The sequence below is a fragment of the Strongylocentrotus purpuratus genome, unplaced genomic scaffold, assembly GCF_000002235.5.
Source record: "Strongylocentrotus purpuratus isolate Spur 01 unplaced genomic scaffold, Spur_5.0 spur5_scaffold_3, whole genome shotgun sequence".
Taxonomy (NCBI): domain Eukaryota; kingdom Metazoa; phylum Echinodermata; class Echinoidea; order Camarodonta; family Strongylocentrotidae; genus Strongylocentrotus; species Strongylocentrotus purpuratus.
In genome coordinates, this window is record NW_022145609.1 from 5,098,739 (window position 1) to 5,113,504 (window position 14,766).

At 37.7% G+C, this 14,766-nt stretch overlaps 1 protein-coding gene across 1 annotated transcript in view; it reads left to right on the forward strand.

Moving 5' to 3' along the window:
* LOC592001 (ubiquitin carboxyl-terminal hydrolase 24) overlaps window positions 1-14,766 on the forward strand; it is a 50,126-nt gene that overhangs the window by 22,603 nt on the left and 12,757 nt on the right. The window contains exons 24-38 of the mRNA XM_030996536.1: window positions 435-631; window positions 1,467-1,692; window positions 2,305-2,473; window positions 3,054-3,212; window positions 3,837-4,071; window positions 4,511-4,572; window positions 5,028-5,219; window positions 6,072-6,186; window positions 9,966-10,110; window positions 10,802-10,918; window positions 11,594-11,821; window positions 12,554-12,636; window positions 13,002-13,140; window positions 13,821-13,940; window positions 14,480-14,697. Coding sequence (XP_030852396.1) covers window positions 435-631; window positions 1,467-1,692; window positions 2,305-2,473; window positions 3,054-3,212; window positions 3,837-4,071; window positions 4,511-4,572; window positions 5,028-5,219; window positions 6,072-6,186; window positions 9,966-10,110; window positions 10,802-10,918; window positions 11,594-11,821; window positions 12,554-12,636; window positions 13,002-13,140; window positions 13,821-13,940; window positions 14,480-14,697 — 2,405 coding nt within the window. The remainder of the gene's footprint in view (window positions 1-434; window positions 632-1,466; window positions 1,693-2,304; window positions 2,474-3,053; window positions 3,213-3,836; window positions 4,072-4,510; window positions 4,573-5,027; window positions 5,220-6,071; window positions 6,187-9,965; window positions 10,111-10,801; window positions 10,919-11,593; window positions 11,822-12,553; window positions 12,637-13,001; window positions 13,141-13,820; window positions 13,941-14,479; window positions 14,698-14,766) is intronic.

The following is a 14,766-nucleotide window of genomic DNA, read 5'->3' on the forward strand; positions in this document are numbered from 1 at the left end:
TCTTTTATCTTTGATTGGCTCTGTTGTGAAGTTGAAGTTTAAGCATATCAGTCTGTTTGTTAATGGAGACAAAGTTATTACATAAAGTGAGTTTTAGTTTGGAAACAGTGATTCCTTGTGTAAGGTAGAGAGTTTGTAAACTTTCCAATTTTTATTTGTAGTGGGAGAAAGCACAAATTTTAATGCAAACTTAATGCCATTTAACAAAAATTAAATTATATAAATGTCAATCTTTAAATAAAGGTAAAAGTAAAAGTGAAAATTGCTTGACTTAGTCAATATTGGATTCTGTTTTCCACCAACAAATTTGAAATCAAGAACACTGTCAATATATATTGTATGATAAACAATGAATATTATTTGTTAGCATGTTTTTTCATCAATACCATTTCAATTCAATTCAATTACTTGTAATTGTATTTGATTGTACACAGGTTCTGAGTAGCAAGCTGATGCCTTCGATGCAGGAAGACATCGGTACCCAAACCAGCGCACAGAACTTCAGAGAGAGCTTCTTAAATGCAGGAGGTCTGAGTCTAGTCATCAATGCCTTGCAGAAAGATTCCATTCCACAAGATGTTGATGATGAGACCAGGAGGGGATGTTATTCTATATGTCTACAGTTAGCAAGGTGAGAAGGGTTGACAGGGGAAGATTACAGATGGACATGGTGGTAGCAGTATTGTTACTTCACTGATGATGATGGTGATGATGGAGATGACAATGATGATGACTTAGATTGTGTTAAAGGTGATGATGATGTTCACAATGATGGTTATGATGATGATGTTCACAATGATGGTTATGATGATGATGATGATGATGATTGTGGTGATGGTGGTGGTGGTGGTGGTGGTGGCGGTGGTGATGATGATGGTGGTGGTGGTTATGATGGTGGTGATAATGGTGTGGTGATAATGGTGTGGTGGCGATGATGATGGTGTTGTTGATGGTAATGGCGGTGGTGATGATGATTGTGGTGATGTTGGTGGTGATGGTGGCGTTGGTGATAATGGTGTGGTGATGATGATGGCAGTGATGGTGGTGATGGTGATGGTGATGGTGGTGGTGACGGTGATGGTGATGGCGATGGCGATGGCGATGGCGATGGCGATGGCGATGGCGATGGCGATGGCGATGGCGATGGTGATAATGATGATGATGTTGAAGATGATGATGATGATGATGATGATGATGATGATGATGATGATGATGATGATGATGATGATGATGATGATGATGATGATTGTGGTGGTGATAATAGTTATGATGGTGGTGGTGGTGGTGATAATGATGGATATGGTTTTGATGATGATCATATTGGTGGTTCTGTCGATAATGTTGATTACTTGTATCATGAAGATTGAGTATGGTGATCATTTCCACCTTCAGGTATTTTAATCATTACAAATCTTAGATTAGAAAGCACCACACAAGTTCTAAACTATTACTATCACACCCATTAGATTTCTACTATGTGGACAGACCACCACTGATCTCAAGGAGAGTGATCTGTCACTCAATGACAGCAGTGTCTTTGATAACTCTGGAGCAGATTCATCTACTGTCTTCTCATCTAGCTATGGAAGCTCACCTCGTAAGATGAGTCTGTTAGAAAGAATATCCAGCGTAGAGGCCAGTGGGGATCTAGCAAATAGAGAGGGCACTTCAGTGGCAATCACAGTTATTCAGGTAAGCAAGACAGATGTTTAGTTAAGAGCATTAGGCAGTTAATGTAGATAAATTTTTAAGATGACAGAAAATAATGATTAAAGCCACTAGGCTAACAGAAGATAGGAAGGTGTGGCAAGCCGTTGTGAAACAGAAGCCATCATACATCCCAGTGACGGTGTGGACGGCTTAAGTCAGTCAAGTCAATGTCAGTCATAGAGGCCAATGAACAGGGAAGAATTGTTTGTAGCAATAATAGTCATTCTGGTGAGTTTGCGAAATAAAAGTCAAAAGACAATATTGCCAAATACTATTTTCTTCTGGATCATTCTGTACATGTATCAGTGTGTTTCCTGGGATATTTACTATGGTGCTTTATTTTCACAAAGTTAAAGAGATCATGTGGCATACTTGTGGAAAAATTTATTCAAAAGTTTTACTGCCTTCATCTTGTGTTATTAAATGACTCTGTTTATGAAGTTCTAAGGACTATGAAAAGTGTTCCTTTTCTATTCCTGGCAGTCTACTCTGGTCATTACCAGCACACAAAATGTACATTGATAATTTCACTATATTATATGGTGTAGTCAGTCATAAACTCACACATGATATCATAATCCTTCTATCTTTTAGACTATGAATGCCAATGACTTCACATCGATGATCGCCTGTCTAATGCGTGTAACCTGGGCAGCTGCTGCAGGTCAGCTAAGATTAGCCAGCGCTAGTCAACCCATCAAGGAGGTGGCCGGTGGGGGGTTTGCTATGGGCATTGGTAGAAGGAGTAGGCATAGCAGTGCAGGTTAGTCAAATAATGACAGTCGTTTTCTCCACTCCCATTCTTTTCAAATTTAAGCCTTGACTGTCACTTTTATAAAGTTTTGTACACCTTGTGTTAAATGTGTCCTGATGGTCAAAAGCCACCAACAAGTCACGATGATGATGATGATGATGAACAGCATTTGTATGGCGCCATATATCTGTTTAAAAAAACATTCTAAGGCGCAAGCTCCTCCAATAAAATAAGTATTTAAATGTCTGAAGGAAGATTTGAGTTTTGAGTGAAGCTTTGAAGTCACCAGAAACACAACAAGAATTCAAGCTCTCCCTTGAACTGCAGCACTTGTAGTTTATCTGGTATCAACCACTGAATTGGCATGAAAGCAACTATTAAATATCTCTCTTCAGAGAAATACCTTACCTCCCCATCCGCTCCATTGTCAGATTTGTTTTTAGTCGTTGATCTGTAAAAATACCTTGAAATGAATATTCTAAGAAATATTGTGTATCTCAGTATCGTCTTTCTCAGACAATTTCTATGTTTTGAGATTTGAATAAAAATAATTATGTTTTCTCTTCCTCCTGTATCTGTTTTTCCATAGGGAGTACAAACAGTTCATCCAGTCATGATAGTGAGTCGCAGGTTTTACATGCAGGGATCTGTCTCAATACTACGGCTGTCAGTGGGAAAGATGCAGCCATAGCCAGGGAAGCTCTGGAACTACTTGTAGCTTGTCTCCAGCTTAGGACACATAACCTAGGTTGGTACTGATAGATGATGTGTGTGAGAGAGAGAGAGAGAGAGAGAGAGAGAGAAAGAGACATAGAAAGAGAAAGAGAAAGAAAGAGAGACAGAGAGACAGAGACATAGAAAGAGAAAGAAAGAGAGACAGAGACATAGAAAGAGAGAGAAATATATTTAGAAAGAGAGACAGAGACATAGGGAGAGACAGGGGGAGAAAGAGAGCAGAGAGAGAGAGAGAGAGAGGTAGACAGACAGACAGAGACATCAAGACAGAGAATATGAAAGAAAGAAAGAAAGCAGAAGAGACCACACAGTGAGAAAGACAAAGGGAGAAAGTAAAAGCGTGTTAAATGTAAAAAAACAGCAAGGATATGAAATGCTGAGGTGTGTTTTGAATAAATGGATTCAGTGTCAGAGGAAGTTACATGAATTCAACAAGGTCAAGAAAAGGAAGAATATATGGGGAAACTGATATCATTAGAAATATAGAGAAGCAGGAAACTTAGAAAATATAGAAAGAAGAGTAATACTAACAGGAAATGGGGAAAGTTGATTATCTAAAATCTACTGGTGGGTGGGTGTATACTCACCAAACTGAACTTGTCATATTTCTGTCTTCAACTCTACTTCCAACACCAAGGTGCCTTATATACCCTGCCTGGAGTGAATGACTTCATCATCGACATCCTCCTCTCCTCGCCCCACCCTGAGGTAAGGGGTGCGGCCCTGGACCAGTTCTACACCCTCACCTCCACCAGCATCAGTAACGAGAGCGTGAGGATCCTGCATCCTCGGGACTTTGTGCTCCAGGTCCTCCTCCAGGCCCGAGTGCCTCTCTGGACCTCCAGCTCACTGGTTAGAGGAGCTAACCAAAGGTATGACATCAATTCAGGGAATGGAATTCAAAATTGAATTAATAATTGAATTGATAATTGAATTGAAAGGAATAATATTGGGTGGATTGAAATAGAATTGAATTGATAGTTGAATTGGAATGAATGATATTGGGCATTGAAATAAAATTGCATTTGTGAATTGAGCCGAGCCAACCTTGACCAGCTGTTGTCATATGTTGGCTCCATTTATGAAATATATAGTTATTGTCATGCTGAAATTTACTCAATAAGTGTCATCGTACATGTAGGTTGGACAAAATTATGTACTGATGGTTTATCTTTAGATCCTTTTGTATTTGTTATCCTTGAGGTATCTTTAGATGTAATGTCATTGATTTGTACTTGGATTGAAATCATGTGACCCAATACATATTTATTTATTCTCAAAGTAAATGGTTTTGATATTTTTCCTATGCAGAATACTGAACCAGTCCGCACAGTACTTTGAGTTGAGATGCCGTCTTCTGGAGGGATTGAGGGGTGAGCTATAATTCAATTCTTGAGATAGATCCATGCTGGTGTGTGTTGGGGGGGGGGGGGGGGGGGACATCGGAGGGGCAAGTACATCATAGTCACACCTTTGTAGCATATGGTTTGCTATCTCTTTATTATGTTATTTACTATGTTAAGTTTATAGTCATTTTAGTAGTTATAAGATTTGTCTATTTCTCTGTGTTGATTCCTTTTATGTGATTATATTTCTCATCATTATGCTTGTAAAGCGCATACAGAAACTTATGTTTATTATGCGCTTTATAAATATTGTATTGTTATTATATTATTATTATGTATGATATTCATGTACATTTACAGATCGATTCAAACAGAGACTCCAATGGGAACTTATAGTTATGCATAAGTCTAGCAAAGCCTATTTTAAAGAAAATTAAATGGATTTTCCACCTTTTATGATTCCATGCTTCTATTATTTACAGTGAATGAGCAGAAGTTCTTGAAGGTCAACATCGTGTCCATGTTAGGTGATGAGATCGACTGGTTACATAACTTTGAGCCTGGAGACTCTGAGGATATGAACCTATCTAGTACAGATAACACCATCGTAGCAGGTCATCTTCATCTTATCAGGACGCTACTCACATGTGAGGGGGTCGACAAGAGGAAAATAGGTAAGATTATTTTTCAAGGATTCTTGAATTGGTGTATATGCATCATATTCATTCAAGTGTAATTGACAACAAATTCAGCAGAAAAATTCAAATGAGAAAATACTCATTCACATAATTCCAGATTACGGCAAGAACTTTTAAATGCCTTCCATTTGCCAAATAGAACGAGGTATTATAACGAGTGAAGAACGGTTTAACAGCTGCACAAATGCAACTTTGAGAATTCCTTCTAGTCCCTTATTCTGACTTGTTTGAAACATAAATCAGCACAACTTGAAAGGAAATACATTCCAGATGAAATAGATAGCTATCAATCAATCAAAGTGGGTTCTCTCTAGGAAAGGTGATAGACCACTAAACAACCGTTTGGAAGATTGGAAGATCTCTTTATCTCTTTAAAGAGAAACTTAGGTTCTGGGAAGAGGTGAACAATAATTTGAGAGCGTTATTGTATAATGCAAGTGCGGAAAAACATCAGATAAAAAATGTTCCCTGAAAATCATGGCATGTTACATAAAAATTGGGACAGATTTATATATCTTTCTGTGTACAGTGCTTGTAACTTTACCAGACTGGGCCAAATTTCTTATCATTTTGATTATTCCAGAACCTTGCAGTACACACCAATACTTATATGCTACATGATCAACCTTTTCTAATCGGATCCACAACAGTTTTTTTCACAATGCAATCGCATGACCAGAACTCAACTTTATCTTTAAATCCCCTGTTACCTAAATGCACCTGTACCAGTGCAACCACATGTCCCTTTGTTGCTTATTTTAATGCATATGAATTCGTTCTCGTACTAAATATTCCTTGATTAATCCATTGGTTTCTCTATGTGTACAGGTGAGAGACTACTGAACAGTCTACTGAACGAGTACCTCTTCCCTGCATCACGTCTCGTCATGCATCAAGGAGATAACAGTGAGAAAGGAGACTCGAGAAGAGACTACAATTCAAAGTAAGACCCTGTCCTTTTAATCATGGAAGTAATCAAAGGCCTTGATAATGTTGTGATTCCATTTAGTATGTAGGACTTTTTACATGTATTTCTTAAAAGAAGAAGATAGCCTGATACATAATAATATTAGTGAGCAAGAAATTGCATGATATTTTTCATTGTGTAATAAGGCATGTGATTTTTGTGAAATTCAGAAGTATAGATATCTCCTAGTTTGACAGCGTAAGTTCTAACCATACTCACAGAGTGGTTCTCAATCGATTGGGTGATAATCGGTGTGAGCTTCCTATCATTTTGCACACTTAATTTCAAACAAACTATGTTTGAATTACTGCCGTGACAAAATCTGAGTTGATAAACATCTAGTTTCAAGTTTGGTTGCTGTGAAACACCAATTTAATTCTCGTTTGATTGCTGTGAGACCCCAATCTAATACCAAATTACTGTGTATTGTATGTTTGGTGGCACTTCCTACCATTTCTATTGACAATTTTATCAAATTATTCATGTAGACGTCTATGGGTTAACATATTTGTTGGGTTGTTCTGGTTTCATATCATTAATTTCACCTCCCATAATCATGGAGGGGGGGGGGGGGGGTGGTTGTAGTAGAACATATTTGTATGTACAAATTATCTCATGGTATTGTCTGGATACCAAACCAGTCTCTGAAATATAGGAACAAAAATTAGCTATTGAGAGCTATTGTTTAGTACATTGCTATGAAACACAGCAAATTGTAATTATCAGCAACCAGAGAGTAGTACTTCCAACCTTTATGACTAGGATAGACTTTACATTATAAGTTTGACTGAGGTACTCATCCCATAGTTCTAACCATCAAACTGTCATACTCAAGAGCATAGAATTAAAGTGATAATTGTGGTTTAGAACAAATAAGAAATAAGAAGCCCTGCTAGGTGTTTAAGTAGCACTCCTTATCTTATGCACACCTTCTCAGTGTTGACAATAAATACTTGCCTGTATTTCCTCAGTATCCCCCACTCTGACACGAGTGAAGGTTTGAGGCACGCATACTTACACAAGTAAGTGCTCACCCTTTAATATCCCACTTTGCAATCTAATCCATGTATCACTGTTGAGCACAAGGTCAAACTCTGTGGCAAAGCTCACCAAGAATTTGAGTTACTTTGACTTAGAGATGAAAATTTGAAGAAAAAACAACAACTTGTGGTCAATGACAAATTATGAAAGCTTTGGAAGTCATGGTTTGGCATGTCCCTGTGATATTCTGTTATCTCTAATCAATCAGGCCATCGTTTCACAAAACTTCATGAGTACAAGTTCACCAACATCCTATTGACATGCTTGTTAATTTTCAATACAAAGTCTCAATCCAATGTCGGCGAACTTGTACTTATGACAGTTTCATGAAATGCTACCCATGTTCCCTGCACATGAATTTAATACATGAAATCACAGCCACAAACAGCAACAATTTTGTTTATCTATACCCCTTTGTGAAATTGGTGTTTGTCATTTTAAGTGGGAGATTTTCTTCACTTTTTCCAATTGGTTATTCTGATTTTCTGTTATTCAAAGCAACTTGTAGTCCTAGTGGAGTTTTTTTTTAACCGTAATAACTTAATAAACAAGAATCTTGAAGGTATTGTCGCTGATAAGAAGAAGAACAAAATGAAAAAGGAATATAACTGTTCAAGAACATAAAATCTTGTGTTGGAAGATTTTAGACAATCAGTGCCTTTAATATGTTAATCAACTCTTTGACGTTGTTATTCAATAGTTTGATGAGAGTTTAAAAAAAGAATCTATAGAAATCAGTGACTCTACCTTTGAGATGCTAGCACTCTGCTTTCTATGTTTATGGCTGGCTGCCTTGGAGATCTACTTCTCTATAAAACCCATTTATTCACTCTCTAACATTTGTCGTTGTCACTCATTGTTTTCTTTTATTTCCTTCATATTTGGGAATACCAGAAACGGCCAAGAGTTATTTAATAGACTAGTTTACTAACATTTTCAAATTTAATGCATGCTTTTTATACATAAGTTGTTCTTGAAAACCTGAAAGCTTACCCTTTATAGCAACAAGTATTATATGCAGACTGGATTGTGAGTATTGTAATTCATTCGTTAATAACAGATGAATGGAATAATTCTTCACTAGGTCCCCAGGAAAGGAACATCCATAAATATGAATATATTAGTAAACCGGTCTGTTATCTACGGCTACTTTGAAAGAGAGGAAATAACATGTACAAGCATGTAAATCAATTCTTGTATTTTTTTCTTTTGCAGCTCGGTTAGTGAAAAGCTGAACACTATATTGATCTTTTAAAACATTGCATATGAATATGATGTGAATTGATGATTTTTAAGTGTTTTCAACTTCCCTCTACATTACTTATAAATGGAAATTATGTAGGCCTATTTGTACAAGTACACATATATGTATGCATGTAAGCTTTGATAAATGTACATTGCATAAACTTATACAGCAAGACACAAAAAGTTTACAGTTGTCTTCAATTCCTTCATATGCAAAACGTTTTATTCTACCAGATGGTCCATCTCTTTAGGAGACTGTACATGTAATATTAATAATAAAAGTAAGTTCATGTATAGCGCTCATGTATGTCAGACTTGACACTCCGGTCTTGGTGCTCCACTATTTTTACCCCAGCTTAAGAATGTACATTCTCTTCTGTTTTATATAATCAGGTCTATCAGGATAACCGTTGCACAGTCAAACCTACTTTAATGACCACCTGTCTACAAAGACCAAATTTTTTGTTTCCCTTTAAAATGTTTCTCATTGAAACATGTACTATAGGCACCTGTCTACAAAGACCACATGCCTATAAAGACCACTTTTCTTGTCTCTTGTGTGGTCTTTATAGACAGGTTTCACTGTATATCCTTGGTGTGCATGTGCTTTACACGTAGCTTGCCATTTTAACCCTATGAGATATGAGACGTTAAACTCTCAGCTATGCCTTGAGCATTTAATTTTTAAGTGGATTAGGCGCCTTATAAATCCTATATATTATTATTATTATTAACTCTATAAAGAATCCATTAGAAGTATGGGATTTAGAATCGAGTAAATCCTTCTGAATCACAGTACCTCTTTAAACACAAATAGTACACCTTTCTTGCTTTACCTTTATTTGTATGAAAAAGGAAAAAATGCCCCAGTCTGCTGACATGCTTCGCTTATAATCAAGGGCTCTTTTTCCATATAAAGCCCTAGATTAATGGGCTTGTTTGTACTGTGATTTGATGGGTGTACACTTTACATGTGATTTCACAGTTTAGTCATGGTGTCATGGTATATATATTTTCTTTGAAACTCATTTCACATCGTGCACAGATGTTGTAAACTGTTTCATGGGGAAAAAAGTTGCACTCACTTTATTTTCACAGTTTTCTCATCCTCATTCAAATGGTTCACATTGACTGTCTTTCTCTTTCTCCCTTACTTTTATCAATAACTTTGTTTGATTAACTATGTTGTTTTCACTTATAAATGAGTACAAAAATTGTTCAAATGTTGTTTGTGATTTGTCTATGCTCATTATGTTGGGTACACCTAGACCCAGCCCTGCGACTAGGCTTGATCACATACTACCAATGTAATACAAATAGTCAATCCTGACTTATTCCCCAAATGAAACCAAATAAAAAGAAGAAGAAGAAGAAGAAGGTACATCACTTAAAGTAAATTATTCTTTGTCAATGCCATCTTTTGAATCATTGTTCAAAACTATTTATTGTTTGTCTGTTTATCTCTTTAGGATATCTGGCAAAGAATCACGTGTAGCAGCCTTTGAGCTACTGGTAGTACTGTGTGAGGGCTGTCCATACAATCTGCAGAGGATTGCATCACAGCTCATTAATATGCATCATCAACTGGACCCTTCCATTGCCAAAGAGTGGGAGGTAAGTCAAGCTTAGTGATTGTGAGGGAAGGTTTAAAGTGCAAAATGTATTTCTTTCCAGATTCCTCCTGATTAATATTTTGAGGAAGTACAGAATAATATAGGTGAATTGAGTGTGAAATGTCGTAACATTGCATGGTGATATGATGAATAAAGTTAGTATCAAGCTTATTTGTCTGTTACCCTGTTGATTGCAAGATGAGAAGCTTAAGTATGTCCCTGTTCAGTGCTGTTCTCTTATAAAGTGGCAAGTTCAAGGCGTTTGATTGTAACTTTGCCATCAATATTAACTACCATGGTAACATCACTCAACAGCCAATCACAACAAGGCTTCCATGGAAGTTACCATTAATGGCAAAGTTACAATTGATGCTAAGTTTTATTCATCGGGGGCCCTGGTCATGTGATGTCACAAAAGGTACCTAATATTGTAATGAGATATGAACATGAATTCATATTTAAGCTGTCATAGTACATCATATTTTATCTGGTCTCAGCTCTCGTATGATTATTGATCTAATCTTAGATACATGTAGATGTGGTCAGTAACATTTAAGACAAAGAAGCTTAGCCTGGATCATCAACTGAAACTTGTTTCATGTCATCTATGGAGAAGTTTTGCCAAAGGCAACACCATATTTATGATAATATCTGATGAGATTCTTTTTGCTCCTGTTCTTTTTTTTTTGTAGTTCTTGCCACCAGTAGAAGGTAGGATGACCAAGTATGTTGGTCTGAAGAACGGAGGTGCTACATGCTACATGAACGCTGTTATCCAGCAGCTGTATATGACTCCAGGCATCAGGGAGGTGAGTTGATTAAAAAAGCTTAGGATTGTTGTCATGGTAAAATGATTGATTAATATTGTATGTGATATGGTGTGAGGGAGGAAGAGGATGGTCATTATGATATGATTATGATGAGGAGGAGGAGAAGAAGGAAGACGGAGGTGCTACATGCTACATTAACTCTGTCATATGGCAGCTGTACATGACCCCTGGCATCAGAGATGTTAGAAGATTGAAGATAAGGATTGTGGTGGTGGTGATGATGCTGATGATGATGATGATGATGATGATGATGATGATGATGATGATGCTGATGCTGATGCTGATGATGATGATGAGATGGAAATGGGAGATGAATTGATCAATATGGTTATTGCAAGAGGGCATTAGAATAATCCCTATAATGATGATTAGAAAGAAATATTGATTCAAAAATACATTTTGTGCGACTATGAAAGACATTAAAAGGTAGCATACGGTACAAAATGAGAACATGTAAGAAGGCAATTTTTGTTCACAGCCACATAGGTATAGGTCACCCTGTAATGTATTTGTTCACATCACAATAGTACAACTGCACTATCACTCAAATTAAAGTAACAAATGTATGGCTAATGTAAAAATGCATTATTGGAGTTCAAGCAAAGTCATCTTGTAATTCCATCTAATTCCTCTCCATTGCTGTATGATCCACAGGGTATCCTTGCTGGCCACACCCCTGAGAAAGAGAAGGGAGAGGACACCATCTTCTATCAGATGCAGAATGTCTTTGGCCACCTCCTGGAGAGCAAGCTACAGTACTATGAACCAGAGAGGTTCTGGCAGGTCTTCAAGTTCTGGGGAGAACCAGTCAACGTCAGGGAGCAGCAAGATGCCTTTGATTTTTTCACGATACTCACCGATCAGCTGGATGAGTACCTCAAGGTAAGTTGGGGATTTCCCCCCTATACATTTGGGAGTTCCCCCTTTTGAAAGCATGCTAACATATAAACAGAAACTCTACATTCAGTAGCAACAAGATGCTTTTGATTTCTTCACCATAGTCATTAATCAGCTGGATAGATATGTTGAGGTTGGTTAGGGATTTCCCCCTCAAGTAAGACTTCACTCAACATCCAAGAACAACAAGATGCCTTTGATTTCTTTACTTAATTACTAAGTACCTTAAGGTTAAATAGGGATTTCCCCAAAGTTTACTAAGGGTCTTCCCCTCTTTAAAATCATGCAAATACACTGACATGACTTACCATATTTACTGATCAGCTGTACGAGTATCTCAAGGTTAGTTAGAAATGTTCCCCTAAAGTTAAAAGGTGTTTCCCCTTCAGGTTAGTCTGGGACTTTCCCCTTTTGAAATCATGCACACACACACACAGCCATGCCTTTGATATCTTTACTATACTCTAAATTCACTAATTGGTTTAATTGGAACCTCAAGGGTAGTTAAGGTTTTCCTTAGTTGTAACACCCACTCCCTTTTGGAAATGTACAATAAAGAAAAAGAAGAATAACAATGAAAATCCAGCATAACTTAAGCATTGAATTTTAAGGAACTAGACAAATTTTGAAGATTGTTTATAAAATAAAATCTTTAATAGTCTTATTTATTGAGTTCACACATTAGGTATCTGATCATGTTATTTGTCAATGTTGCAGAAATCCGGTCAGAAAGAGGTGATGAAACAAAAATTCCAGGGTCTCTATCTCAATCAGATGATATGTCAAGACTGCCCTCATAGGTAAGCAGTTTAGGTTTGTACAGATGTGTATCAATCATATTCAATAAACAATCTGAATGTTGAATTGAACTTTTTGTTTTGTTTTGTTTCATGGTGTTCAAGGAAACAAGATAGAGTTCCTTGATGCCTCCTACATTTGTTTTGGTCTTCAGCACATAGTCAATGATAATACATGTATTAAAGTGATAAGGTCCGGTGTGGATAACTCCAGTTGCATGCTGAACAGTATCAACATTCCAAACTGTGAAGGATGTGCAGTCCTTGTTGCTAAGACTTTGTGTTCATCTTTCTACTCTAAAGAATTGATACAATAGCATCACATTCAATCATTCTATTATCATCTATTGATCTTTTTCTTTTTTTAGGAAAGAGAGGGAAGAAGAATTCTTTGCCCTGAACCTGACTGTCAAGTCAAACAATCTCAACGATTCTTTAGAGCAGTTTGTGAGAGGAGAGATGTTGGAAGGGGAGAATGCTTATCTATGTGAAGAGTGCAATGAAAAGGTAAATCATTGGTGCATAGACCATGAACCTCATGTTTGGGCATTGGAATTCTCTAACCATTCAGAATGACACATATTGTCACTGATCATGAGTAAAAACATGGGGGAGAGAGAGAGAAAAGGAAAAATAAGAAAAGAGAGGAGAGGTGAGGAGGAGAGAGGGAGGGAGGGAAGTAGGGAGGGAGGGAGGGAGGGAGGGAGGGAGGGAGGGAGGGAGGGAGGGAGGGAGGGAGGGAGGGAGGGAGGGAGGGAGGGAGAGAGGGAGGGAGGGGGAGGAGGGGAGGGAAAAGGGGAGTGGAGAGGGGAAGGGGAGGGGAGGGGAGAGAGGAGAGGAGAGGGAGAAAAGAAAAGAAGAAAAATATAAAACACTGCATATTAAGTGTTCATTTGTGTAGCAGTGTATATCTATTGTTTACAAAGATTTTTAGACTGGCATATTGTTCATAAAACTGGACATGGCTAATAATGATAGGGAATTTAACAGGTGCGATAATACAAAGAATTGTACATGTAAGTCAGAAACCTGCACAAGAACGCCTGACTGCCCACCTGAGCCCATCAGTTAATCATGTGTCACTATTTCTCACCCACAGTGTATGCAACATGACTTTAATCATTATACACGTAATGTACACTGAGATGACTGTGAACTATTATCTATTTTGATATTTCGTTTAACAGAGGAATACGATCAAGAGGACATGTATCAAGACACTGCCACCAGTCCTGGTCATTCAGCTCAAGAGGTTCGGTTACGACTGGGAGGCAGGCAGAGCTCTCAAGTTTGATGACTACTTCAAGGTGAGATACACTGTGTGGGAATCAGACGGTGATGATGGTGACGATGATGATGATGATGATGATGATGATGATGATGATGATGATGATGATGATGATGATGATGATGATGATGATGATGATGATGATGATGATGATGATGATGATGATGATGATGATGATGATGAAGAAGAAGAAGATGGTGATGATGATGATGATGATGATGAAGATGGTGATGATGATGATGATTGTGATGACGACGATGATGATGATGATGGTGATGATTGTGATGATGATGATGATGATGATGATAAGGATATTGAATAATGTTGGTTGTGGTGGTGGTAGTGGTCAAAAATACATTGAGTGGCTTTTTAAAAGATGTATTTTGTACTTTCACCATGTGTAACTTAACATGTGACATTTTAAAGGGGAGGGGGGGGGGGGTGGCATATGAGAGGCAATGTATGTTAAATTTTGAAATACATTTAATTCGTGGTGAATACACATGTATATGACATATGTGAAAGGATCCAACATGTTGTTCCCATCTTTTGTATCAGTTTCCCTGGGTGTTAGACATGGAGCCGTTCACATCTAAGGGTATGGCTCGTAGAGAGCAGCAGCAGCAGCAGGCCGATGATCCGCCCAGCCCTATGAACTACCAGAGACACGTCTCCTCCCAGAGCTCTACCGATGATCTCTACCAGCTGGTGGGTGTGGTCGTTCACAGCGGGCAAGCCAACGCTGGTCATTACTACTCCTTCATCAAGGACAGAGGGTAAGTTGTTGTTTTTGAGATGTTATTCAGTTAGACTGAATTTAGTCAAGAGTAGAGTGAATAATGTAT